This window comes from Diplotaxodon limnothrissa, linkage group LG18 (assembly GCF_057381915.1).
Source record: "Diplotaxodon limnothrissa isolate DT_005_m linkage group LG18, D_limnothrissa_male_GT1.1, whole genome shotgun sequence".
In the NCBI taxonomy this organism is placed as follows: Eukaryota; Metazoa; Chordata; class Actinopteri; order Cichliformes; family Cichlidae; genus Diplotaxodon; species Diplotaxodon limnothrissa.
In genome coordinates, this window is record NC_140613.1 from 8794330 (window position 1) to 8821823 (window position 27494).

A 27494-nucleotide genomic window follows, 5' to 3' on the forward strand; every position below is an offset into this window, starting at 1 on the left:
TGTTATCATATTGTAGAGTCTTTTTAAAGATATATTTATGTTATCTGCATATTGAACAGTCATTAAGATATTTAGAAGGTTACTCCATCAAACAAGGAAACATGTCAAAGTTGATCTTCATGGTATTTCCTGTTATCAGTGTCGACCTCATAGTGAGGTCGACCTCATACCAAGCAAAGAAAAACAGTTTGTTGTCAAACAATTTTTCAAGTAACTCACAATTTATGTAGAAAAAGATCAAGTTAAAATGGGCTGGTTTTTTTTCTTGTGTGTTGATTTGTTTTGACCACTTGCAGCACATTTGCTTTCTGTAACCTGAAAGCAGTTTGAATGTGTAACCACATCTGTTTTGACAACTGCCGACAAATGCTTTCAGCAAATGTTTCTGTAGCAAGACTGTGCAGCTGTGAAACTGTGGTCAGCTCAGAGCTAAACTATAACGCCTTCATTTTCCAACTTTATGTAGCATTTATGTAACACAACCACCAGAAAATGGGACATAGACATATGAGAATTATTGTGGCTAACACTGGAAATTTAGCGAGCTACATATGTAAGTTCAAGTGCTTAAATCCAAAAGTAACCAAATTTAATAAAATACATTAACATTTTTAACATGACAGATTTTAAGTTGTGAAACATTGCTTTGAAAGGAAATTGGACTTGAAAAGTTTATGTGTTTACTTTTACACTGCTGTGAAAAGGGGCTGCCCGTGTAGGTCTGTCATAGGTATAAACCACTTCCCTGGTGTTGCATGTGTTTAGAAGGCTCAAGAGTCTGCAATGATTTTCTTTGTGATACTTGCACTGCTGTCCTGCACCGAGACAAGAGGTAAGAGAATAATAGCCAGTTAAGTGTAATTGAAAATACCAAGGTCAACTGCTTTATTTTCATCAAACAGATCATAACAGGCCAAAGGTACAAAACGCTAGTTTTTGATATTACTTTTTATTCTTTATTCTTTAAATAGACACAATCTTAATATATGTGTTATTTTGTTAGAACAAAATGCAGCGCGTCTACTTGCATGAATTTCCACTGATGTTTGTGTTAGTTGTAGTAAAGCAGGAAAACTAATGAAAACACTGCCCATCCTGTTTGATTACATATTAAAGTAGCACTTTAAAATAATGTCACATTAGTAACCATTAGTAAGGTGTTAGCAATTAGGTAATCATATATCATTACTAAGCCATTTATAAATACAGATATTATTATGACTGTGATTATAACTATGGTTATGATTGTTACTGGCAGTGATGTAGTAGCAGTCATAGCTGAGTATACATTGTCTGTATTTCTGTATCTATATTTGTATGGAATAATGATATACAATATAAAGGATGAATTAAGCACTTACTAATAACTTACTAGTACCTCACTAATGCTTAATGCAGTGGCATTATTATAAAGTGTTACAAAACACGTATAATAAACTAAAGTTTGCAGACGTTGGCAGCTATCAGCTATTTTGAAACAAAAAAAAAGACACTTTTTATCCATAACAGCAAATGAACTATACAACAGAAATGCACATGCTATTTATGGTCTCCTCACAACAATGATAAGAAAAATAAACTGAGCCAATATGCCATGTTTGTTAATACAGGGGTAGGGGAGACCGGGGATAGTTGTAACATTTTTGACATTTTTGTCTGTAATTTGGAGCTCGTTTAAGGTAGTGGATTCAAAATGTAATCCAAAGTATTTACATGTCTCGGCTATTAAATAGTGCAGCTATTTTCTTTGCAGCACAATTACCCATTGCATGGTATGGCCTCAAACACAAAGAGTGAAATGTTACAATTAACCCCATAGTCTGGGTTAGTTGTAACATATCCTGGGGTGAAATGTAACACAATGAAATAAGGGTACTGACAAAATATTAACATGTAATCTTTGTTTATTCAACACATGAATGCACTTAGAGCCATTTATGTAGCTATGTGTGTGTGTGACAGAATGCAGAAATCTAGCTTTTGAACATATACCAACCCCCCAAAAAAGACAAATTATGGAATTTTCTGCAACTGAATATTTCATTAATTTTCATTGGTCTTCCTTGAGTTTGGCCTCATTGGCTCAGTGGGCATTATAACCTACAGCTCTTGCACCAATTTTGAACATAACAATGAAGCTGAAAAAATGTAGTTGTTCACCAGCATCGCAATTCCATTACTTTTTATCATGGCTTACCTTGGTGTGGTTTGCAAAGTGCTTCAGAAAGATGAGGAAATCTGTTTCTTGCACCCATCCTGATTTATTTCCACCAATACTTCCTACTGGTCCATCTCTGACACAGTGGTCTGCATAATGTATGTGTGGGAACACAAACAGTGAAGTAATTGTGTTGCCAATGGCATTAACCGCATATACAAAAGCGACTAGTGAACCTCTCTCTGCTGATGTCGTTGCCCCAACTTGTTTAATATAAGTTAAAGTAATAGTGTGGCAAGTTGTAACATCTGCATTATTGTTACAACTAACCCAGACTGTTGCTGTTACAACTGACCCAGACTCCTATAGCCATGAACTAGCTAACATTACAGCCAACGGCTAAAACACTAGCACTAAAGACCTACACAGAATATATCCCCATAGGCATACAAATAACATAATTTAAGTTTGATGAGTTTAACTGCAAAGCAGATAATGCTATTAAACATTGAAATAAAGTAGAAAAACTTACTTTTTGGCATACAAATTACTTTTTTTCATGTTAAATTGTCTGTGTTTGACAAAATGTGCTGATTTTTCACATGTGATAGCAGAACTGAGTTGGGCATGCACAGGATGAGTCACATCATTTGAAACTTAGCCCTGATTGGAGAAATTGGAAGTGTTACAACTGACCCATGTTACAACTATCCCCGGTCTCCCCTGCACATGTTCAAGGTTCAAGGTTCAAGGTTCTTTATTTGTCACATGCATAGTTATACAAGTATAACACACAGTGAAATGTGGCCTGACACGCTCCTCGACATGTGCAAAAATTTGGGGGGGGGGGGGGGGTGGTGTAGAGGAAGAACATTATATATATATATATATGGTATATACACTGGGTGAATGTGCAGTAGTAGCAGCAAGCAGGTGAATTCTGTACATTAATATGAATAGACATCTGACTATTTTACAGGATAGACAATATAAACATATTTAAAATTAAAGGAATTTGGAATGTACATTGTGCCTTGGTTTAGTGTCTGGAAGAGTCCTGTCTCAGTCAATTATAGATGATGTGAGCGGGCGGGTGTGTGTGTTTAGGGCACGGATGGCTTGGGGATAGAAGCTCCTCTTGAGTCTCTCTGTCCTTGCCCGGAAGATGCGGAACCTTCTACCAGATTGCAGAAGTTGGAACAGTTTGTTGCCAGGATGGGACGGGTCCTTCAGTATCTGCGCTGCTCTAGTCCGGCATCTCCTGGTGTAGGTGTCCTGAAGCGGGGGGAGAGCAATCCTGCAGCAGCGTTCTGCTGTACGGATCACTCTCTGGAGAGCTTTTTGGTCCTTCACACAGCTGTTCCCAAACCACGATGTCATGTTCTGTGTGAGGATGCTCTCCACAGCGCCTGTATAGAAAATCCTGAGGATCTTTGGAGAGACCCTGAACTTCCTCAGTTGTCGAAGGTGATACAGGCGCTGCCTAGCCTTTTTGGTCTGGACCTGAATGTGGGCAGCCCATGTCAGGTCTGAGGAGATGTGGACACCAAGATACTTGAAGGACTGCACCCTCTCCACTGGAGCTCCATTGATGATAATGGGCTTGTAATGTTAATGTGATCTCTGGTCTCTCAGAGACACAGGTCTCCGAGTGTCCAGCATTCAGACAGCTACCCGAGGACACTCTTCGTGTGAGAGAAAATCTGCTCACACAGATATGTAGAGCCAAGTACAGTCAATAAGGCCTCTGCAATGTTCTGAAGACAGTTAAACTTGTCAGGTATGTCCAGCAGGTGAACATGCAAGCTCCATGAACACGCACAGCTGTGGATTCCAGCTGCTTCGATGTTGCATTAACTGGCATTAACTCAGCCAGTTAATGCGAGACAAATCTAGCTGCTCATTAAAGCTTTCTGGTTTGTTCAGAAAATAAAACATTGGTCCATACGCCTGAAAGTCCCAAAAACGCATTGTGTCTCGAGTCTACGGCTGTATCCATGTATTTCCGTGGTGCTGATGCTGTGCTGAGTGGAAAGCTCCTGAAGCTTTTGAAGTGTCGAAATGTGGAAAGCTAACTGTTAGAGTTTGTATTGTTGATTGTCATTTATGCTTAGAAATATTTACTTATATATGCTTAGAGTTTTGTAATTAGTTGTAGATTGGTAGAGGTTTTGATCCTTAATAGTCTGCAAACTTTGTGTGTATTAGAGAGCACACTGAGGGCACGAGAGAGCCCTCAGTGTGCTCAACCAGTTGATCTGATATCCTCGTGTTGGTGTTGTTCCCAGATCATCATACTAAATGTTGTTCCAGGATCAACATTGCAAGTGACCAATCAGAATGTTGTGACGTCATACTTTTGCGACTTCGGGAAAAACCGGCGTAAAACAAAAAACTGTACTTAAGCTGCGAGAAACCGCCTCTGTCCGCCGATCAACGGACCCTGACCCTAACCCTAACCGTAACCCTTTAATTAACAGTAAGCAGAATTGATATTGTCCTTGCAACATTGGAATTTCATAAATGCACGAATGGCTTGGCGCGCAAAAGAATAACGTCACAACATTCTGATTGGTCACTTGCAATGTTGAACCTGGAACAACATTTTCATGATGGTCTGGGAACAACACCAACACGAGGATATCAGATCATCCGGCACAACCAATGTGTCTATGCGAGCTAATATGCAATGTGCACCGCTGGCGCAGCCATTTATTTTTTAATGCACCTTCTCAGATTAATTCACTGCGTGTGGTGCCCAGGGCTGGACTGGGACAAAAAAATCGGCCCGGGCATTTTGACTAGAGACCGGCCCACCAGGTATTATATATGACTGTAAAAAGTCAGCACAACAAAAATAAACTCCACCTAAACTTGGTTTATATCTGACCCAGATAGACTGCAGGTAATAACTTCTTACTTGAAGTTCAGTTCACCTGACACTCGGACCGGCGGCCGCCTCGGGTCTCTCCTCCTGCCTCCCCTTTCCCTCATCCACCTGCCAGCCTCCACCACTTGCTAATGTTACTGAATCTGTGGAAGCTCCGCCATAGCCAATCCACCACCTTTCATTGTTTATACCGTTACAAAAAAAAAAAAAAAAGAATTAAAAAAAAGCATGTGCCCGGTATGCCTGATGGCCAGTCCATCTATGGTCGTGCCATCAGTTAACCCTGAGCCCAGGGTTGCCGACCCCTGTTCTAGATATTTTAATAACAGAAGTACTTGGAGAAAAATTGTTCCAACATGTCTCCAAGCACAGTGTGGAAAATATGTTAAAGAAATCTTAAATAACAGTACAGGTCAGCTGAGAGTGAACTCTTTTTCTGACAGCTGAGGCTGTGACCCGCAGTATGGTGAACTGGAAGCAGTACTATTGGATCTTAGTTTAGCATTTGGCAATATTTTTATGTAAGCATGGGCACGTTTTTTTTTTTATTTGTTTGTTTATCAAAGACAAAGCAAATGGAAGATCGTGAAGGACCTCAGCCATCCCAACAACAGACTGTTCTCTCTGTTGAGGTCAGGAAAGCGATTCCGCTCCCTGAAGACCAACACAGAGAGACTGAGGAGGAGCTTCTTCCCGCAGGCGATACGGTCTCTCAATCACAATCACACCACCACACAGTACTGACCCACACATATGGTTCTTACACACACACTGGACTTTCTGGACTTTGGTTTTGCACAACACTGGTCACTATATTCTTCATTTCCGGTTAATACTTGTACAGCTGCTGTTATTGTGTATATATTTATTTATATTTAGATTTCTTCATACATTCTTATATAGTTCTATATTGTGTATTGTGTATTTTGTTGTACAGTTATTTTATTTTCAACTTTAATTTATATATTTTATCTTATTCTTCCCAGTTAAATTTACCCTTCATTCTAATTTGTGTTGTACAGTTATTTCATTTTTAACCTTAATTTATATTTTATTCCTTCCTAGTTAAATTTACCCTTTTTAATTTTTCATATTTATTTCCTATCTTATTCATAGCCTTTTCCTTTTTTTTGTTCTCTTTAGGTCACGAGCAGTTGTCCAAGCATTTCACTACATATCGTACTGTGTATGACTGTGTACGTGACAAATAAAATTTGAATTTGATTTGAATTTGAATTTGGTATTAACTAAGTGATATTCCACCAAAGATGTCCAAAATGCTTTTAATTGGTTAGATGTTTCTGTCAAATTATAATTGATTCAATTCTGTAAATTTCTAGTTTGTTATAAAAACTGTTTGAATTAATAATTAACTTACTGTCTGTGAAGGTTCTTAGTCATCCAGGTCATGATAGTATAAGGAGCTCGGAAAGAAAAGTGTCCTGACTTCTTTAAGTTGCTTGAAGATGTTTCACGTCTCATCCGAGAAGTTTCTTAAGTTCACACGAGCCAAGGTGTGAAAACGGATGTAGGTCACAATCAGGCAAGGTTTCGGGTAAGCTCATTGTAAAACCTAGCCTCACCTATCATGCGATTTCCTGAGCTGAAATGACCCATGTACACTGTACAGCATACACTACATTGTTAAGTTTGTCTGAGGAATGCCCAGACCTCTCCACCATTTGACCCTAGAACTCAAGAAGATGAACTGATGTCCAGACACTTTTCTTTCCAAGCTCCTTAGACAATTAGCTTACTGCTAAAAAAAATAATTGCTGATCAATTCCCAACAAGCTGATTCTGTTCTTCTGCGTTTTGAGTGAAAGATGTTCAGAATTGACTTTCTGGGATGTTTTTAAAGGGTGATTGATTGATTGATTGATTGATTGATTGATTGATTGATTGATTGATTGATTTATCATGACATTTTTTTTTCAATCAACTTGTGATCATAACAAAAACACATGCAACCAACAGAAACAATAAACATGGATGTACTTGATTATGATATTATTATAATTATTATTTGTCTTTATTTAGGGCCTGAACATGTGTTCGTGGAGCATGGAAAAGACTTACTTCTGGATATAAAAGGCTCTGTTGCACTCACCGAAGGGGCAGATTTTTTCTGGAGATTTAATATCATTCACATAGTAGCTAAAAGTAATTATCTTAATTCAGTAGTGTTTAGCACATATAAAGGCAGGGCTAAGATTTTTGTACAAAATAATTCTTTGCTGTTGAAGAATGTGCAACACAGTGACAGCGGAGATTATATTGCAATAGTAAGTGGGGAACAAAACCAGAGGGTAGCTGAATACAAGGTCATAGTCCAAGGTAGGTTTCTATTTTTATTATAACTGTTAAATACTCATGCAGCATAGACCAGCTGTAACTCTCTTTGTGCCTGTTGTTGCTCCTCAGATCCAGTTTCTCCAGTTAACCTGACAGTGGACTCTGTGGACAGCGGTTCAAACTCCTGTAACCTCACTGTGACCTGCAGCACAGTGGATTCTCACATCAGCAGCAGGTTTAGATGTGACACCGAAAACTGCTCTCATGTAGAAAATAGAAAAAAAGCCAAGCCCTGTTCTTCCACTCTCATTATTTATTTGCAGCAAGACTTCATCATCTGTAATCACAGCAACCAAGTGAGCTGGAAACACAAGACAGAAAAGATAACATCTGACTACAAGACACTTTCAGGTAAGAATAAAAGACAATCTCACAAAGGGTAGCTGAATACAAGGTCATAGTCCAAGGTGCATGTTGAGTATTATATAAGCACAGAACCACAACAAGCATTGCAAAATTAATCATATGAAATCATTTGTCTGCTTCTATTTATCTGAAATAGAATTTAATAGCAAACTGATGTTAAAGACCTGGGTAGATAATGTTGATAATTAATTACTGTTCATTCATAAATTTCTTCCCATTAGTGCTGCTTTTTCAAATGGAATATACCCATTCATTTTTGGGAGAAGTATTTGCATAATATTTTTATCATGCATTGTATTTGATGTAGTGTTTTGTTTTATGTTCTCCACCACAGATATACCACCAAATTTGTCAGTAGCTTCCTAGTGATAAAAAAAAAGAAAGAAACTGAGAGACTAAACCCACATTAGCAGCACTTTTGAATGTGACACTGACTCTCAGACCTGCTGAGAATCAGCCAAGAAAGTCACAGCCTTTGGTGCTTGATTTCAATTTATAGGTTGGAATTAAACTTAAAGAGTGGGAGCAATTCTTTTTTTAAAATAAAAATTTAGTGTTTCCAATTAAATATGTTCACAAACTTAGAAAAATACAAATAAGTACATGTGGAACATTGGCTCATAAAAATAATAACATAAATCTTGAACCTTTTTGTTAGGCTTACAAGTAGTTTGTTGTTATGTTTGACATGACAAAAAGCAGAAAGAGTGAAAAATAATTGATTAAATATTTAAAATTTAAAACTTAAAACGTGGTATTGCATAAGGTCTTTCTTTGGAGCCTTTTATGCATGTACTTGCATGTATTTTGAATTAGAGTTCACTAAGTTACAAAGTAAAAAAAATTGCTATTAAATCTATTTAAATTCAAATTTAGACCTTAGTAGTTTTCTTTTGACCATCTTGTGCTTAATGTCACATTCTGGATCTGAGTTTGTGGTGAAGTCATGGTTTTCTGTGTTGCAGGTTCAGAGACTCCCTCTGATGGCATCTCCATCTGTCTGCTGAAGGCAGTCCTGCTCTCCGTCAGTCTGATCATCATGGTGTTGGCTGTAATCAGTGTCTACCTCATAGCAAAGCATAAGAAGAAAAGATAAAAATGGACCAAACTACAAACGTACATAAATACTTCACAAGAAAATTTCACAGGGCATGTATTAATAATTTTTAAAAAATCTTTTCACTTTGGAAAAATAATGCTTTACTCAATGTTGATTTTTTTTTTTTGAGGATTTGTTCTTTAAAAAAAACATCAGCAAAAACTGTATTTATGGGTCCGATTTCGCCTAACTGTGTGTGTTTCCAGAACACGACCAGAAGAGGGCAGTGGGTTACTGTTGTGTAACGTGGAGTAAGGAGAGATTCATGTCCTCTTGGCTGCACCGTGCCATCACAGCTGATACCCAGCCTTCAGTTCAGTTCAATTTTATTTATATAGCGCCAAGCCCACCAAAACAACTCCCTGATAACGACTGTGTGATGACTATTCTTCCCGCCCCATGAAGGACACCTGGATTGGCTGGAGGACTGTTTACTTAGCCTGATAGGCCGAAGGACACTGTCTCAGCTAAACTATGGACACGCACACACACACACTTACACTGATAAGCACTCACTCATCCCCCTCCCTTTCCAACGCCTTCGATGCTTGTGCCCTACCGGGGATGATAGCAGTCAACTGGACCAGCACAGATGCTGCAGGACCGGATGCGCTGTCTACGCCGGCTCTCTCTTACCCTTTACCCGCCCCTGTTGCTTGTCTCGTGTTTCTATGGTGTATTGATAGTCATGTGCTTTTGTGCTGAGGTGTTTTTTCTTTTATCAAACTGTTCTCCCACTAGGAGCTCAGTCTGAGTGGAGTTTTTTTTTTCTCCTCCTCTTACCTCATGTAGTGTATTTTCGTTGTTTTTTTCCTATCAGCCTACCTTCTGACATGCCTGCCCAATGTGATGTTTGTGTAAAGTTGGTCAGAAGGTTCCTTTGTGAGTGCGCATGCGCCATTAGCGTGCTGCCTGCTGTAACCCCTAATTTCCCTCGGGATGAATAAAGTATTCTGATTCTGATTCTGATTCTGAAATCACAACAGCAGTCGCCTCAAGGCGCTTCATATTGTAAGGTACACCCAACAATAATACATACAGAAAACCCCCCAACAATTATGACCCCCTACGAGCAAGCACTTTGGCAACAGAGGGAAGGAAAAACTCCCTTTTAACAGGATGAAACCTCCAGCAGAACCAGGCTCAGGGAGGGGCAGCCATCTGCCACGACCGTTTGGGGTGAGAGAAGGAAGACAGGATGCTGTGGAAGAGAGCCATATGAGGCTTATGTGTTGAAATGGTCACAATGCTAGAAAGACCTTTTCCCATTCTGATAGTAAGTAGATCATCTATAAGGTTTAAGATCAAAGATTGAAGTTTGATCTAAATGTTAACAGAGAGATGCAGTCTGAGTAGTGAAAATGCAAATTCTAATGTTTGTGTGTGTAAACGCGAATCCATCATCGACCTGTTTATTCATGTCGGAGTTTAAGAGGATAAGAACTATGTCACCAACCCATCATTATACTTTTGAACAAGAAAAATAGAGTTAAATGTTGTAAAGGTTAAACACAGAATTATTATTCATATGTGATTTTGCTGATAGTTAATTATGTGCAATACTGGTCAGAACATAATCTGTAAATTTAAAGATGTTTGAGGCTAAAATGATGAATAAGGAAAAGTAAGAAAAGAGAATAATGATTTTAGAGACAGGCCTAACTCAGGCCTAGCTGTAGAAACAGCCTTGAGAGATATGAGTGTGAGTGTGTGAATGAGAGCATGCTAAGAACACTGAATGTCTGACTTTTAAAGTGTATGATTTAGTGAAAAGGGGGATTGCATTGAATATATTGTATTTAATGAATATGAATGACAAACGCAAAAGTTTTAAAGAAACAAGTATCTGTATTAAAAGGAATTATGTGAAGTGAATGTGCTAATGAAATCTCAACTGAATGAAGTCATGAAATGAAATGGCCTTCGCCTTAGTTAAAGTGGGTGAAAGGTCATAAATGGAAAGAATATTGAGGTCTGGCTGAAGATCAGTGAAACTTGTGTAAACATCTGATTGGTTGGCTAGATATTAGAGAGAGATAGGTGGGGCGATTGGGCACTTGATAAAGCATAAATTGCCTGGAGGTCCACTGGGTCAGTCTGCAGCAGTTCAACTCTTTGAACTGCTCATCTCGCAGTTCAAAGGGATTCCAGAAGTTCACCGCTGAAAATTCTAGCAGAGGTCCCAGGGGGAGATTGGCCAGTGGACTGAAATTGCAGACTTGGGTTTGGCTCTATTTCTGCTCATCATCATCATCGTTCACATGTTGAATTATAATTCTGAGAAGGTTTGGACTTCCGTCATTTACCAGGTGGATCGCAGAGTCTCAAGACCAGGGTTTGCCCTGTGAATTATAACTTTGAGAAATCCTGCTTTCCTAAACATTTCCATTAACACAGAGCACTGAGGTGGAACACATCTATGGTGCTGGAACTGTCTCACCACCAACCTCTCTCACCCCAAAGATAAGAAAAAATCAACATTAGCTTAGAGTGGGTTAATTAAATGAGTAGAATTGATGTGATTTGATTATACTTCTCTTATTTATTTTGGCTTTTGCTTAGCTCCTGCCAAGCTGCTGTAATAAAATCTGCAATTCAAGTCTAAAATGTGGATATTCTGTTTTTAACCCCTTGTGAAACAATAAAGGCGTATATATGAGTATTAATCAATATTAGTCCAAATAGCATTCGGGACCTTTAGAGGCAAGTGCTGCAGAACAAATAAACGTTAATGGGTAAAGCAACCTTTATGTTTATGTTTTTCTTATCAAGTTGAAATCAGGGTAATTTATGCCTGAGGGACAGCTTCCTAAGTAAATAAGTGAGACCCCCCACATCTAGCTCATCTAAGGGAACACCTTGGTATTCCCAGGGCTACTAGACAGAGGGAATCTCTCTACTGCAACTAATGATTATTTTCATTTTCAACTAATCTGCCTGATTTTTCTTTAATTAGTCAATGATTATTTTAATAATTATTATCTCTGCTTCCTGTGGGCAAACCTCCTGTTCTAGGCTAAAGTACCTCACCTGTGAATCACCCTGTTGTCTCATCCCACAGCAAGTTAAAATTATGACCCAGGAAACATGAATTTGAAAATAATCAAATGTAATTTTAACATTACCATCAGGCTAAAAAATGAAATTAATCAAAATATTAGGTAATATAAATTAAAATGCTAGTAGTATTTAAACAAAAAAAAAATAATGTGAAAATAGGAAACTAAAAATGTGTGTGAATGTGTGTGTGAATGGGTGGATGACTGGATATGTAAAGCGCTTTGGGGTCCTTAGGGACTAGTAAAGCGCTATATAAATACAGACCATTTACCATTTAAAAATGGCTAAAATAAATAAAAATAAAGTGCTTAATGCCAATTAAACTGACGTCACAGCTCAAGGGTGTCGGTGCATTTTAGTTCTCGTGCACTGGAGTAATGCTCCGCTTTGCACAGTCTGCTTTTAATTTTGTGCGTTTTCTGTGAAATGCTTTTACATATTTTAAATTCCCCGCCTCCATTTTTTTCCCTCCTCCTGTTTTGCCGTTTGACTACGTTCTTCCTCGAGTGCAGTTTTGGCAGACGTTATTAGGCGGTACTGCTGCCCCCATAGCTTCCTGTAATGTATTGCAGTTAGAAAAGCGCATTTATTACGTGGTTTTACAATATGACGCATCTTTATAGTTGATGTCATTCATTATGGAGACGAATCTTTGCAGCCCTGCTCTCTTCCCCTGGGCCTGAGCATCCCCAGAACACGTGGCACAGGAGTTGCACACAGGGCTTTCTAGTCAGATGATTGAACTACTCAGTTGGCTCCCTAGGTGTGGAGGAGTAGGAGCTATACACTGAGTACCTCCCAAACTATCAAACCCCTCACCCAGTCTCTAAGGAAGAAGCCAACCACCTCTGCTTCCTCAGCGGGATCCTCCTAGTAATCCTTCCACCGCTCGATGTTGGCAGCACACCATCCACACTATGCACCACCAAAGTGCCACTTTCCCCTCTGGCAGTTTCCAGAATCACTTTGACGCTGATGAAAATCCTTTTTTTTCCATTTCCTCGCCAACTCAACTACAACATCAGGTGTTTAAAATAGTAATTCTGGGTAGTCTACAGGTCAATAGTACATCTGCTGCAAAATATTAAGTACTCAGTACAGTTTTTTCTTTAACCTATTCTCAAGTTTATACAGTTCATACACTAAATTCTTCGATAGTATAGGATACACTTTACTACTACACTTCTTTTTAAATGTTTTTTTAAGACAATCTGTTTGAATTCTTATTCAAAGTAAGGCCAACACGTTAAAACTGACAACAGAAGATATCACTTCTGCATGAACTTTTCCTGCTCTTTTGTGTGTTAGCGAGGCGAGACTCAGCTTTTCCTGTGAAAAAACATGCCCTTTTAGATGCATATTGAAGTACTAGTACTTTTTTGTGCACTTACATTTAAAACTGTTTCCTTAACAATTATTTCAGTTCTTTCCAACAATTATTAACTGGTGCCAAAGGGCTCTGAGAGGAAATTATAGAGGAGATGTTTTTGTGTTTGTTTTTGCGCTGACAGTCTGTGACAAGGAAACAAAGTTGTGAAAAGAGGTGGGCTTTGTGGGTTCCATCATTGCTGTAAACAGAAGTAACACACTGATGGCTTTGATGGTGTTGCATTAAGCTTAAGACTATACAATGTTTTTCTTGGTGGTACTGGCGCTGCTGTTCTGCACTGAGGCACAAGGTATGAAAAGATATCTGCCTGATCATTTACACACAAAGCAATGAGACATGTTTTGTTGCTGGTGTGTTATTTCCTGTTACGTTTTGTTTTATTGTGATCAGCAAACTGAACACCAGGAACAACAGTGGCAAACAGGAAAAGAGCAAACCTTTTATTTTATAGTAGTTGTTATTTTTTGATTAGTAATGAATATGTGTCATCTGTAATCGTGTACCATTCTATTAGAGCAGTATGGAAGAGGAGGTTAGTAGCACGAGTGGCTTTGTTTAATATTAAAGTCTTAAAGTACATCGTGATTGCATTCGATGTGCTTCTTTCGGAGTCTGAAGACGATTTGTCAAAGTAGTTAATGGAAGTAAAGGTTCTTACCTGTTACTGCCAACAATAATGCCAAAGTAGTGTGCTATGAAGCAAGATTAATAGGTCAGTGAGGTGACCCAGAATTTTCAGTTTTAAAAGGTGGTTGTATTTGTTCCTGGATATGTTCACTATGGTCACCTGCTCTCGAGCTCCTTATGTTCTAAGTTTTAGTTTGAAATCCTGGTGAAATGCCGTGTTTTCACTCATTCTAAAAATGTAATTTTCCGTATTCTCTTGGTGTGACGCAATATAGATTACAGATTCTCTACTGGAGTATGTTTTATTCGTGAAACCTCGAGAAACGTATCCTGTTAACGCCACAAAAACAAGCCCTACTATAGTTACCATAGCACAAACAAAAATAATTTATATTAATTTGGTCATAATGAAAATATACTGTATGCCTCTGTCATTTTACACTGTTGGAGCTGGAACCAATATAGCACAGATTATACAAAAGTGATTTAAACACCTCTCATTAGGCTATTGGACAGCTCAATGGATCAAAGTTTCAGAACTCATTGAAGATAAATGGTGCGGTAGAATATATAATATTACTAATAATAACTAATGAATTCTCAAGACTCTCAAATCACAAAGCAGCACTTTTAACAGACAATGTAGAAAAAGATCTTTATATTCTGAGACATCTCATTAAAAATTTTTGTGTATTCTCAATTCATTGTGCATGTATTATTTCAAGCCTTTGTTTTCATTTTCATTATTGTATCTGATAAAAGTAAGGAATCACAGGTGAACATGACATGATTCTGACAACACATTTTTGTTTTTCTGTTCTTTTAGGCCTCCAAAACGTGTTTCTCCTTCATGGAAGTGATTTACACCTAGATGTAAAGAAATCTGTTGTACTTGACAAAAAGACTGACTTTTTCTGGAAGTATAATATTACTAATTATGTTGGTAAAATTAGTTATAATAAAGAAGCAATATTGTTTGACAGTTATGAAGGAAGAGCTGAGGTCTTTGGACGGAATTTCTCTTTGGTATTAAAGAATGTAAAACACAGCGACAGTGGAGATTATACTGCAGTTGTGGTTGGAGGACAAGAGCAAAGTATAGCTGAATACAAGGTCATAGTCCAAGGTACGTTTCTCTTGCCAGTACAGTTTTTAAATGTTGATACATCAGAAACATCCATTCACAGTTTTTTTTATTCCCCAGATCCAGTATCTCGTGCTGAGCTGACAGTGGACCATCTTTCCAGCAGTTCAGACTCCTGTAACCTCACTGTGACCTGCAGCACAGTGGAGTTTAACATCAGCAGCATTTTTAGATGTGATGCCCAAAACTGCCTGCAAGTGGAAGAAAAGAGCTTAAACGTCTCAAAATATTTTTATTCTCTGATTGTTTACTTGCAGCAAGATACCATCTTTTGTAATCATAGCAACAAAGTGAGCTGGAAAGCGAACAAGAAGGTGATCAAGCCGTACTGTGAAAGAAAATCAGGTAAGACCATCAGTAAATTGTCCGCACCCGCAGATATGTCACCAAATGTGTTGGACTAACAACTTACTTTTGATGAACAAAAAGATATTTCTTCTGGTGAGATTATTATTGAAGTCAAAACAAAAATGTAACATCTCACAATAATTGTTGTTGGTCTGAGTAACTTATCTGTTTTCAAATCTGCTATTGCACAAGCTCAGTCACTGAAACTTTGCTATACATTTCCTGTATTTGGAAATAAAAAGTTTGGTCAGTTACAAAGTTCACAAACTGCTATTCACATTTTTTAGAGAAATTAGTGGTTTAGAACTTGGGCTCTGTTGTTGTTCAACGTTTGGATTAGCTGTTTGGATATGCTGTTTTCATTTTGTGAGAAATCTGTCTGTTTTCCTGTGTTGCAGGTTCAGATGGGATCTCCGTCTGTGTGGTGAAGACAGTCGTGTTCTCTGTCGGTCTGATTATCATGGTGATTGCTGTCATCAGTGTGCATCTCATGGAGAAGAAAAAGAAGCAAAAATAAACCTTTCTAATGTATATAAAGCTCAGTCTTATGTAGAAAACTTCTGTGCTTGTTTGTTTTTTCACTTGTAGCAGCTTTGGTTAAAAAATAAATCCCTGTTTCTTTATCTTATACAATGGAAACACAAAATTGTGCATAAGAAATGCAACAATGCACTCAAGCCAACATCATACGGTACATCTAAAGACAAGAAAACAGTCATGATTATTTATTAGTTAAACCCATCATGAAAATGTTTGAGGATTTGCTCCTGAGGCAAATGTGTTTCTTAAACCTCACCAGAAGAGGGCAGTGTGTTACTTTTGAGCTGGTCTGCCCACCTGTCCAACACGATTACCAAGTGATTGAATTCCTCTGTGCAATTTCACAATGCAAGAAATGAAGGCCATCACCTCCCCGTGCAAAGACCAAAACATTAACATATTACCAGCTGACGAAGGGAGGTGCACTGTTGTATTCAGCTCAGCTGATTATCTTCCCACGATTACTACACTCCTCAGTGACAATACCTATGAGACCCCACAAGCATTAACTTGCATAAGAAAGCCATTGACTGCTCTAAGTATAACCATCTGTACCCAGGGGATGCTATAGCCTGTGTATACGGACTTATAAAGATCCAGAAAGAAGGAGTCCTACTCAGACTCATCATTAGCAGTATAAACTCAGCCACCAACAACATTTCCTAGCACCGCGCCACTATCAGAGCTAGGATGTTTTCCCTCCAATCAGATTTGCTGTTAGAACTCTGCCTTTACACCACTTATTTTAAATACAACAAGGGTTTTCACTGACAAAAGTGCCACTCATTGTAAGTAGCCTTGACACGGAGGAAGTGAAAGTAAATCTTTGGGCTCTTTCACAGTGACAGCACCTAGCCACCGGTACAGATGTGGAGGAAACCTGGGTTAAAACCAAAACCCAAGAAGTAGAAGCCTTCGCTGTTCACATCAACTCAGTGGATAGAAACATGAAATTCACCAGGGAAAATAGAAGGGACAACTGTTTGCCTTTTGATCAGTATGTTAAATGAGTAGTAAAAGAGACTGTTCTAATGTCTGAACTTTGTGTGTCTCTGTGTACATGATCAGGAAAGGACTGAGGCAGCAAACTGAACCACAACTTCTTTGGGGTATACTGTAGTTCTTAACAGCCACAAACTAAACCTTGCGTGAAATGTGATAAATGTGATATATGCATTTAATATTTACTTTCTGAACTATAGTAATAATCTTTTATTCATCTCCTTCAGTTGTAAGGAGTTAACATGTAGATGTAACAACCAATGTTATGATATACTGCATATACTGTTTCATACAGCATGCAGGGTGTGTTGCATTTACGTTTTACAATCTGTCTTTAAAGGAAGTTCAGTCAAGCAGAGACTTCCTGTCTGCATAAAGTTGGGTTCAAATACACCTACACATCTCTCTGTTTGACGTTTCACTTTGTGCTTGCTGTTGTGCCTGTGTGTAGAGTGCAGTACAAATACTTGTTACTCCCGTAACAGTCATTATTGCACATGATTCTGCTTGAAGTCACTACTATGATTTTACAACAATATATCTGTGATAATTTATTGGGTCAAGGTTGCCCTCTCTCACAACGAGTCGATAAATACCAGCCGCAGTGCTAACTTTGTCAATTAATCAGAGAGTGCCAGAGGAGGGTTGCTGAGTAGAGTGCTTTTTGTTCTTGAGGAGGCGGAGGAAACAGACATAAAGAGAGTGAACGAAACTTAGTAGAAGGAATCAGCAACAGATACTGTGTTTGCAGAAAACAACGGTTCCATTTTTAGATCTGATTCTTGAAAATCAAAAAGCCAATCAGGTAAAAAGACTTGAAATGTTTATGAAAATATGAAGTTCTAACTTCACAACAGACAATGACAGAAATCCTTTAAATAAGATGAGTTTTTCTTGACTTTTTTTTTGGTACAAGTATATTCTTGTACAAGAGAAATAAAGAGAAACTCAGACTTCATGAAACAACTGACATCAGTATTGTAATATATCTCAGTTTGGCTGGTAAAAGGCCAAACATGTAATTCCAATATATTTGACAATAAAAACATTATCTTTAAATGATGAACATGGTATTTTTCACCACTAATCAGTTTCAAAATATTCTTCCGGATAAATTAATTGAAACATTTCTCATAATTTGTTCTTGTAAAACCTCTTCAAAAGCAAAACATGTTTTTTGTTAATGTCTACTTTACATTTGACTTTTACGAAAACAATTTAGTTCCCTGGTACAACAGCTAAATTAAAAAAACAAAAACATGAAGGCAATGAAAATCTTTTTTCTGTCTTATGTACTTTTAGCTTTGGGTGTATGTGTGTAATTCACTATGACCTTTGAGGACAAAGGCATTCAGTCTGAGTCGTAAAAAAGGAAGAGATCTGATCTTTTGGACATGTCATCTTTATCAAGAAACTAAATGTACCGACTGGCAGTAGCATGTACTCATGAGGGTAAATATGGGGAAACTCCATTAGACATGTGACATTTGGTCAGAACAACCAGACAGATTCTTATTATATACACTTATTTAGAATTTAATTTTGAAAATTCCAGTAGAAAAATGTTTAAGATTTCTTTGTATACCTCCAGACTTTATTCTTGTTTTGCTGACTTCCCATGCCTTTCTTTCTGTAATAAATATAAATTACAAAGAAAGTTTTTCTGTTGCAGCTGTTCCACAACAAACCTAAGGTGGCTGTTAACTAACAAAGTCTTCCTAATGAGGAATTGATTTAATACATTTCTCCATAAAGTTTAGATCAGGGATTTTGAACAGATCTTACAGTGTTGGCCACATCCAGCCCACTTTGATAAGTGTGCCAAACCAATTCATTTTAGTTCATATAACGCCAAGGCAAAACAACTGAAATATATTCGACAGTCCAAAATTTATGCCCTCCTTCACATTTTTAAAAGCTCCCAGTGGGCTGGATTGGAGTCTTATATTTCACACCCCTGGTTTAGATCTATAAAAAGAAAACTTGAAATGTATTAACTTTAAGTATTATTTATAGTCTGCAACACATAAAAAATAACAATAATTATTGATAAAGATTATATGCACTACATTATTCAGGAAAACTTCAAAAAACAAGAAAAAGAAAAAGAGATTCAAGCATATAGCTCTAAAAACAAAATATTGTACTTCACAGTAAGCCATCACCATCTAAAACACAAAAATATTACTACAAAAAAGGATAATGTTTGAAAACATTAAGAAAATATTCAGTTCATTTGTGTTTTAAACAGGTGATAAATGTGATCCAACATGTCCTCTGTGCCAACATTTTAGAAAAAAGAAAAGCAGAGTTCAAGTGTTCATAGTTCATATGTGTTTAGCCTTGTGAATTTATACTGCTGATGTTCTCCAGCTCTGTTTGTTGGGCAGTGACTCTGGGCCTGGTGGGTCTGGTAACCTGAGCATACACCGTCTCTGGCTGTGGAATTTTTTTGGACTTTGTGGATTCTGTTTTAGGGTGAAACTCCACGAGGGCATAAGTAGATGTTGGGGAAAGACTCGAGGCATCTCCTGGAACATTCTCATTTCGAGTTTGGCCTGGAGGATGCTCCTAGAAACAAATCCAAAGTGTTTTGTTAAAAAACAAACAAACTGGGTGGAGCAGTGAAGAAAGAAGATGGAGGTTGATTTTGGGCAGGCGCATAAAACTAGTGTGTTAGCTCATACGTAGACTCATTAAACTATTCTGAATTTGAAGTGAATTTAAAATAAAGCTGAATCACACATTTTCTTTCTTTTTTCTCTTAAGAAAAAGTGTTCACTTACTTGAGCAGCCTCATACAGTTGATTTTCCTGGTTCCTTCGTTTACCTGCAAGCCAGTCACAGTAAATACAGATTTACTTACAGCACATATCTTCCACCGGAACGTCTAAATTCCTCGCTGGAAATAACATTGACTCCAGATCAGTTCATGTTAGCTACAGAGAACTAATACACCACTGTCCTGTTATCATACAGTGAACTGATCAGTCTGTAAATAAATAAATAAAATCATCGATCTTTATTGGTCAAAATGAATTTCCATTTTTTTTTAAATAACTTTCATCCTTAGAAAATATATTTACTGTTAATGCTTGGTGCTATTCTAGATGCAACAGTCTTAATGTCATGTATCTCTCCTATAATATTGGTGAAGAGATGAGGTTTAGTGGGTTTTCATGTATTATAATATTACTCATTACTGTAGTCACGAACAACAAACTGGTTAAGGGCCTGTAGTAACTGTGGTCCCTTCTTTTTCCACAGTTATGTCTCGGACATGTTAATAGAAGGCAGCAATTAACAACCAACAATTAATTATTTAAAAATATTTAAACTATTTAATGCTATTTAACCAGGTGGGATTAGCACTTCACATTTAAAGAAGAAAGGGATGGGCAAACTCTGACTCTGTTTGCTATCAGCCAAGCTACTCTCAGCATCAAAAGAATATTAATGAAGGCTGCATTACAACCTGCTAGCTGCAAAAAAAGTGAAAAAGTGAAAAAAGTGCAGCCTTACCTAATGTCCACCCTAGTGTTACTCATTTTATATTAAGGTTTAAAAATCTAGTTGGCATTGCTTTCAGAACTGCACATGGTTATTTGCAGCTAGCAGGTTGTTAATGCTATCCATCAAACCTAACAGTCTGCGGTCTATGAACTAACCTCAGCTAACGCCAGCTAACAATGTTAGCTCGGTGGTGATTAACCTTCAGCGATAGTAATAAATCACACAGCTATAGTACATTCATGTAGTTGTAAAAAGCATGATAATATATCAAGTAATCCAAAGTATTCCGAATACGTTACTCTCATTGAGTAACTTAACAGAATACGTTACAAAATACATTTTTGGCCATGTATTCTGTAATCTATAGTGGAATACATTTTAAAAGTAATCTCCCCAGCACTGCCTGTGAATGTGCATTACTTACCTAACATTTTAAAGCAGTTGTATGTTTTAGTTCAAATGTAGCAGCAACTCGGTGCTTTATTTCTAATTTTATCTCCTCCAGCCTATATTGCCTTACTGAGGGACACCATTTTTTTAGACTCATTTTTGCTGTGAGGATCCACGAAGCTTTGAAGACAATTCATTCATGAAAGTAATCTAGACAGGATAATTTGGATACATAGATTTTAAACCTTACAGCTGATTTGATTGCTAATCTTTGCTCATTTGTTCATAAGTGTGAAATTGGGGGAAATTTGAGAACCAATGTGTCACCTAATTGAACACTTTTTGAAGAGGTGAGGTTAACTTAAACAGACATTCTGAATGAAAATTACATTCACATTTAAAACGCCTTACAAAGCAGATCCATACTATTGTACCAAATTTGGGCTTGACTTTCTTTGTTTTCATGGAGTATTTTTATGTATATTAAAATGGTAAATGGCCTGTACTTGTATAGCACCCTAAGGACCCTAAAGGCGCTTTACACAGCCAGTCATCCACCCATTCACACACTGGTGATGGGAGGCTACATTGTAGCCACAGCCACCCTGGGGCACACTGGCAGAGGCAAGGCTGCCGAGCACTGGCGCTGGTGAAGTGTCTTGCCCAAGGACACAACAACCGAGACCGGGGCTCAAACCGGCAACCTTCCGGTTACAAGGCGAACTCCCAACTCTTGAGCCACGATCGCCCCATTAAGTGCATACTTACATATTATATTAGATTTCAGTGTACTTAAAGTAACAACAATTCTTATTTGACTGTTTTTGCTGAAAAAACAAATTGCGACTCACGTTTTGCGACAATGCAAATGATGACAATGATGAAAATGAAACCACAGAGGCCACCAGCAGCTGCGATTATTATGTTTGCGCTTGAAACTGTAAAGAAAACAAAATATTACATCACAAACAATCTGACGAGAATCTGTCATTTTAAATTTGCAGTTATTTCAGTAATGGCAGAATCATCACACCAGAAGCACAAACACTTTGTGTTAAATCTCAAAAGGTTTTGGACTACCAATCAAAATTCACCAACCAAAGGTGATTAGATTTAGAAATTTTCATACACTTCTATGACTGTTAATGGAAAGCTGCAAATCCTTTTTAGATCTTCACCTTGGTTAACGGCATGTCTGTGGTGAGAATGACTGGACAGAAACCAGGAATTTACGAACTAGAATGGAACACAGGACACACGGTGAGTGAGAGAGACTGAAACAAGGAACAGAGGGACACTCAGCTGACATAATCACAGATGAATGAGACAAGGGGAGCAAAACTGAACATTTAGCACACAGGAAACAGGACACAGGCTATAAAACAGCAAATGACCAACACTGAGACATGGATTAAGATATACAATACAAAGAAAGGTAAACAAACACAGATTTGGCTGAACTAGACAAAAAAAATACATGGGAAGGAAGACAAATCAGGGATAAAGAAACCAGACTGGTGTTTTCTAGTGTTTTGAGAGTTTAATACCTTCTATTTCAACAGAAAAACATGAATAGATCAATATAAAGCGATGAAGTCTTTAAAGATCAAAAATTAGTTTTATTTCTTTGTTCTGCTGCATAAACTCTTTAAATTGGTATGATTTAAATCAGTCATTCATGTCTTTACGGCATTTAAACTTACCTGTCCTTGTATCACAGTAATGTTTAGTCTTACTGTCTGTCCAGCTGACTTTATTGCTGTGATTACAGATGATGAAGTCTCCATGCAGGTAAACAATTAAAGACGAATAATAATCTGGGGTTTTCAAACTGTTTTCTTCCACCTGAGAGCAGTTTTGGGCATCACATGTGAAAATGCTGCTGATTTGAGAATCCACTGTGCTGCAGTTCACAATGAGGCTACAGGAGTCTGAACTGCCAGACACAGAGTCCACTGTCAGGTTAACTGGAGAAACTGCATCTGAAGAGTAACAGGCATAAAGAGATTTAAAACAGGTCTATGTTGTATCACCATTTCAAAAAGATAATGAAAACAGAAACCTACCTTGGACTATGACCTTGTATTCAGCTACCTTTTGGTCTTCATTTCTAACCATGAATGCAGTATAATCTCCACTGTCATTGTGTTGCACATTCTTTAATAACAAAGAGTAATTTTGCCTGAAGAGCTCAGCCCTTCCTTCATATTTGTCAAACACAACTGGATCATTATTCAAACCACATTTAGCTATATTGTTAGTTTCATTAACTTTCCAGATCAAATCAGTTTTTTTGTCTAGTACAACAGATCTCTCTACATCCAGGTGTAAGTCCTTTCCACGGAGGAGAAACACATGTCGGAGCCCTAAAAGAAAAACAACAAACCTGATGTCAGAATCATCTTATTAACATGCAACTGGAACTCCTTAAATTAAATACAGTAGATATTTTTTCAGAATTTTTTTCTTAACTATTTTTATTATTGTTTAGTCAACATAGTTACATCATCTGTTTATATTTATATGTTTATAATTAAAATTGTATTCAGCTGTAATAAAACACCCTTACATCAAAGATCTCTCATATTAATATAGATTTGTGTGTAACTGCCAAAATGTTTGATTGTGGTTTTTCCTACTCCCTTCCCCAACCTGACTTGCGATCACATGCAGCACATGCTATGCCAAACATCGTCCTTCAGTCACTGGTTGTCTAGGTTTCAAAACATTTACAACAATAAAATGTGGGCTTTCTCGTGAAAATCCTATTGGAAATTATGGCTTCCACCCAACTTTAGATGGTGCACCTCTAATATCTAGAGTTGTCAACATTTATGAAACTAACCAAACTAACCAGATACTTTTTTGTTTCAGGAAGCTTCTCTGCTTCCCTCCATGAGAGGAAAAGGGAAGCTGCAACCCTCAAACCTGTACAGAATATGTCCAGCCAAATCAAAAATCACCAATGAAGGAATCAACCATTAAAAATGAAATGAAGACTGAGATAAAGTTATAAAACATTTTAAATCCTTACTCTTAGCCTTTCAGACCCTAAGTGTCTGCTTGAACATCAAACAGTATTTCTTGAAACGCTCTTATCTTTTTAAAAAATTATTATTTATCATTTGCATTTACAAAAATGAACTAGCGAGCACCAGGGACTTTTTTTCATTAAACTGGAAGTTTATCTGACAGTGCTGTGACTAAATTTAAAGAGGTGATTCAACTGTTATTTCCTTCAATAGACAAAAGCCCCACAGCTACTGAGCTGCTGATTTTCTTACATTTATCATTTGCTTATTTTTGTTTCAGTTCTTGCTGACATCCACAAATGTGTGCATTTTGGGCTTTTTTTTTGTAAGATACAACAAATACCTTTAATAGATTAAATAAAGATTAATGAAACTGAAATATTAGTAGAATTGCAAAATCTATCAATCATGTTCCTTAAGAAAAACAAAAAAGGCTGTGTTCATTCAGTTCACTCTTCTTTCACACTTTGATTCCAAACTTTGATCAAATTGTTCTCCCTTTTTTGTCATTTTGTCAACATATGTACTCAAACTGATCTAAATGAATAACAGATAATGATAACTAAACTAGTGATGACTTCACAACATGTTTGAAATGGAAACTGCTGTCAAACTTAAAACTGTTCCTGTAGGTATTCATCATTTTATGTTTACAGTTTTATACAGTTTTATACTGTATTACTGTAATATTGTTCACATTTTCTCATTTAGGATCTAAAATTGCAGACCATCCACTGCTTGCATATGTCTGCAGTGATATATATATATATATATAGTGTCCATCAATTGTTTGTGTGTGTTCTTCTAACTCTGTTTTTTTAAGTTGAATGTTCATCTAAAACATACTTCACTCTCAAAGCAAAAATGTTTGTACTCAGAAAGAGGAGGTAATAAAAATATTTTTCTCGGTAGAATAATTTTAGCATCCATGTAGTTCGTGACTGCTGACAGAATTAAATTAGAAAGTGAACACACTGGTGTTTATTTTTAGTTGGAGCTGAAGACATTGGAGTTTATCTCACAGCTATCAGAGTCTCATATGTGCTTCTTCATCTACTTGCAGTCTCACAGCTGTGACCACACACTTAACCACTTCTCAGTTGTAATATCAGCATTATATATTATTATGCAGCATTTCACATTTAACTTTGATCAGTAATCATGCTGTTTCTGTTGATTTTACTTTGTTGTAAGGAGTCATTCAGCATATGTGATCACTCATTTTATGACATACTGCTATATACTGTTGCTTCATACAGAAATAGTATTTTATCTGTTAGTTTTTGTCACAGTAAAACTAACTATAAGAGGAAGTTCAGTCAAGCTTGTACACAGATGACCAAAGAGAAACCCACAGTCTGTCTGCCTGATGTTTGCATTTGTGCTTGTAGCAGTTTGTAAAGCATTGTTGCAGGAGTGCAGTACAAAAACGTGGTACTCATGTAGCCGAGTTAATATTGTAGATGATTCTACTTGCTATGATTACCATAATTTCACAGCAATGAAGCTGCAGAAATGCATTGGTCTAATGTTTCCTTTTTTCAGAGGAAGTAAATAAATACAACTATCAATGTGAAGTTAAGTTCATCAGAGCATATCTGAGAGTACATGACCACTGGAAATTATAGAAACATTAAAGAGAAGACTTGCAAATGGTTTTAAAGCTCTGGGCCACCCCTGCTCCTGTCCTGCCTTTCTCTCTCTTGTCCTGCTCTTCCTGGGTCCCCTCTGCTGTCAGTTCTCACAGTTCTGGTGCTCCAGTTTCCTGCTAACTGTCCTCTTTTTGGCTTCCAGTTAAAAAAAAGAAAAAGCTTTGTGCCATGATGTCAGATTGTGGTAATCATGACACAGAATTGTATTGTCTTTTAACTTCTGGCTTTGAAATATATATTAAAAATATATATGTTTAATGAAATGTATAATTTGAATCATTTAAAAATATATACATTTGGTAGATTACGACACAGAGGTCTCTACACTGGCCCCTTTCTCCCTGCTCTCAAGCCAAGTAATTTCTTCTGAACTCAGCTGGGTATGGAGACTACAGTAGTTCCAAAGAAGTGGAACAAGCAGGCATTAGCCAGTTATAATGGGGAAGTATAAACAGAAAAGAGTGACGTGACCCTGACCTGGCACTCATGGAAATTTCCCTCTTACAGTCTTTTGTTCTTCAAAATCGTAATGAAAACATTGCATTTAAAAATAAACCTGTTGATCAGGGGTTCTGCCAAATGATGTCCAAATTATTCTAAAATGATTATATAATAAGTGGCTTATTCTAGTTCTAGCTCACAATTGCATATGGATAACACAAAGTTACGGGTGGAAACACAGACAGAGGGAGAGAAGTGATACTGACAAGAGGAAAGAAGAGGAAACCAAATTAAATAGATAGATGTCAGCAACTGACATCTGTGTGTGTGTGTGTGTGTGTGTGTGTGTGTGTGTGTGTGTGCGTGCGTGCGTGCGTGTGTGTGTGTTTGTGTGTGTGCGCATTCCTCTGTGTGTGTGTGTGTGTATGCCTATGTGACAGAGAGACACATTATCTTTTTACAACATGTGAACATGGCTGCTTCAGTTTTCGGTTTAATATCAGACACTTTTTGTGAATTTGTGTTCTACTGGTTTTGAGTGGAGTACAGTACTTCAGCGTTTATCAAAAAAAACATTAAGGGAATTTTGTTTATTTGCACTACATGGTTTGTTGAGTTACTGAAGAAGAAGTGGACTGATCCCTACCAAGACTAGCCTGGGACATGGAACGTCACCTCTCTGGTGAAAAAGGGGCCGGATAAAACTACATTTTAATTCAACTTCAGCCAAATTGATTTGGGAAAAGAATGTAAAAATAACACAAAGAAATCGAGCAGATAGTCAGCACTTACCAGCCCCATGTTACCATTATTCATAGTTCAGAAACATCGATGTTGAAAATCAGTCTGATTTTTCATTTGTTAATATGTCAAAAGCATACTTATTGCAATGTAATTATTGTAATTTCAATACCGATTTTCTTGCCTGGTATTCATTTTTCACTGTATTTATTTGACTTTCTTCCTCCCTGACAATTATTTATTATATGTCATTTGTTGTTTGCCTTTTACAAACAATTTAGTGCTATAGTACAAAACCAGATTCCAAAAAGCAAAGGAGACGAATCACTTTGACATATTAGTGTACAAAATAATACTAATAAAAATATAATAATAATCAGAGTGTAAAAATAAGTGTTTACCTTGTATTTCAAATGAAAGCAGCAAAAGAACTCCCCAAAATAAAATACGTGCCATCTTCACACCTTCTGTGAATATCAGGAAGTACAAACTTCCTCATTCAAGATTTTCAGCAGTGATGCACACAGCCTGTGTGGGTTGTCCCAAGACTAAAACCTCTATGTGACGACAGTGACATAAATACAAAGAATGACTCTCCTCTCTTCTGAGCTTTCTCTTTCATTGTCACTTTTTTGTTTTTTACATTGTATTCCTACTGTATAAATCTTTTACAGTAAAAGATTATAAATAAATGAAATGTTTCTACGTACCAAAATGTTCAACCTAATATTGGAAATGTTGAGTTT

At 37.2% G+C, this 27494-nt stretch overlaps 3 protein-coding genes across 3 annotated transcripts; 2 read left to right on the forward strand and 1 right to left on the reverse strand.

The window, feature by feature from the left end:
- Nucleotides 1-783: 783 nt before the first annotated feature.
- On the forward strand, nt 784-8865 carry LOC146613045 (uncharacterized). Its single transcript, XM_085378944.1, has 4 exons — nt 784-832; nt 7089-7385; nt 7473-7754; nt 8735-8865. Exons 1-4 carry the CDS (start codon nt 784-786, stop codon nt 8863-8865), a joined length of 759 nt encoding a protein of 252 aa, XP_085235070.1.
- A 4693-nt stretch (nt 8866-13558) lies between these two features.
- LOC146613046 (uncharacterized) lies at nt 13559-15954 on the forward strand. The gene is made up of 4 exons (XM_085378945.1): nt 13559-13607; nt 14772-15071; nt 15150-15434; nt 15836-15954. The coding sequence occupies exons 1-4, from the start codon at nt 13559-13561 to the stop codon at nt 15952-15954; spliced, it is 753 nt and encodes a 250-aa protein (XP_085235071.1).
- A 3362-nt stretch (nt 15955-19316) lies between these two features.
- On the reverse strand, nt 19317-27204 carry LOC146613047 (uncharacterized). Its single transcript, XM_085378220.1, has 6 exons — nt 27150-27204; nt 22949-23248; nt 22586-22864; nt 21734-21820; nt 19766-19809; nt 19317-19550 (listed from the first exon to the last, which is right to left on the reverse strand). The coding sequence occupies exons 1-6, from the start codon at nt 27202-27204 to the stop codon at nt 19317-19319; spliced, it is 999 nt and encodes a 332-aa protein (XP_085234346.1).
- Between the last annotated feature and the right edge of the window lie 290 nt (nt 27205-27494).

What these genes read in the sequence shown, in the direction of transcription:
- LOC146613045 (XM_085378944.1), top strand. Translation starts at nt 784, where the DNA reads ATGATTTTCTTTGTGATACTTGCACTGCTGTCCTGCACCGAGACAAGA. An exon ending in GTCCTGCACCGAGACAAGAG is followed by an intron (nt 833 to 7,088) that starts GTAAGAGAATAA and finishes GTCTTTATTTAG; the next exon opens with GGCCTGAACATGTGTTCGTG. An exon ending in TGACTACAAGACACTTTCAG is followed by an intron (nt 7,755 to 8,734) that starts GTAAGAATAAAA and finishes TCTGTGTTGCAG; the next exon opens with GTTCAGAGACTCCCTCTGAT.
- LOC146613046 (XM_085378945.1), top strand. Translation starts at nt 13,559, where the DNA reads ATGTTTTTCTTGGTGGTACTGGCGCTGCTGTTCTGCACTGAGGCACAA. An exon ending in ATACAAGGTCATAGTCCAAG is followed by an intron (nt 15,072 to 15,149) that starts GTACGTTTCTCT and finishes TTTATTCCCCAG; the next exon opens with ATCCAGTATCTCGTGCTGAG. An exon ending in GTACTGTGAAAGAAAATCAG is followed by an intron (nt 15,435 to 15,835) that starts GTAAGACCATCA and finishes CCTGTGTTGCAG; the next exon opens with GTTCAGATGGGATCTCCGTC.
- LOC146613047 (XM_085378220.1), bottom strand. Translation starts at nt 27,204, where the DNA reads ATGGCACGTATTTTATTTTGGGGAGTTCTTTTGCTGCTTTCATTTGAA. An exon ending in ATACAAGGTCATAGTCCAAG is followed by an intron (nt 22,865 to 22,948) that starts GTAGGTTTCTGT and finishes GTTACTCTTCAG; the next exon opens with ATGCAGTTTCTCCAGTTAAC. An exon ending in CATTTGCATTGTCGCAAAAC is followed by an intron (nt 19,810 to 21,733) that starts GTGAGTCGCAAT and finishes ACTGGCTTGCAG; the next exon opens with GTAAACGAAGGAACCAGGAA.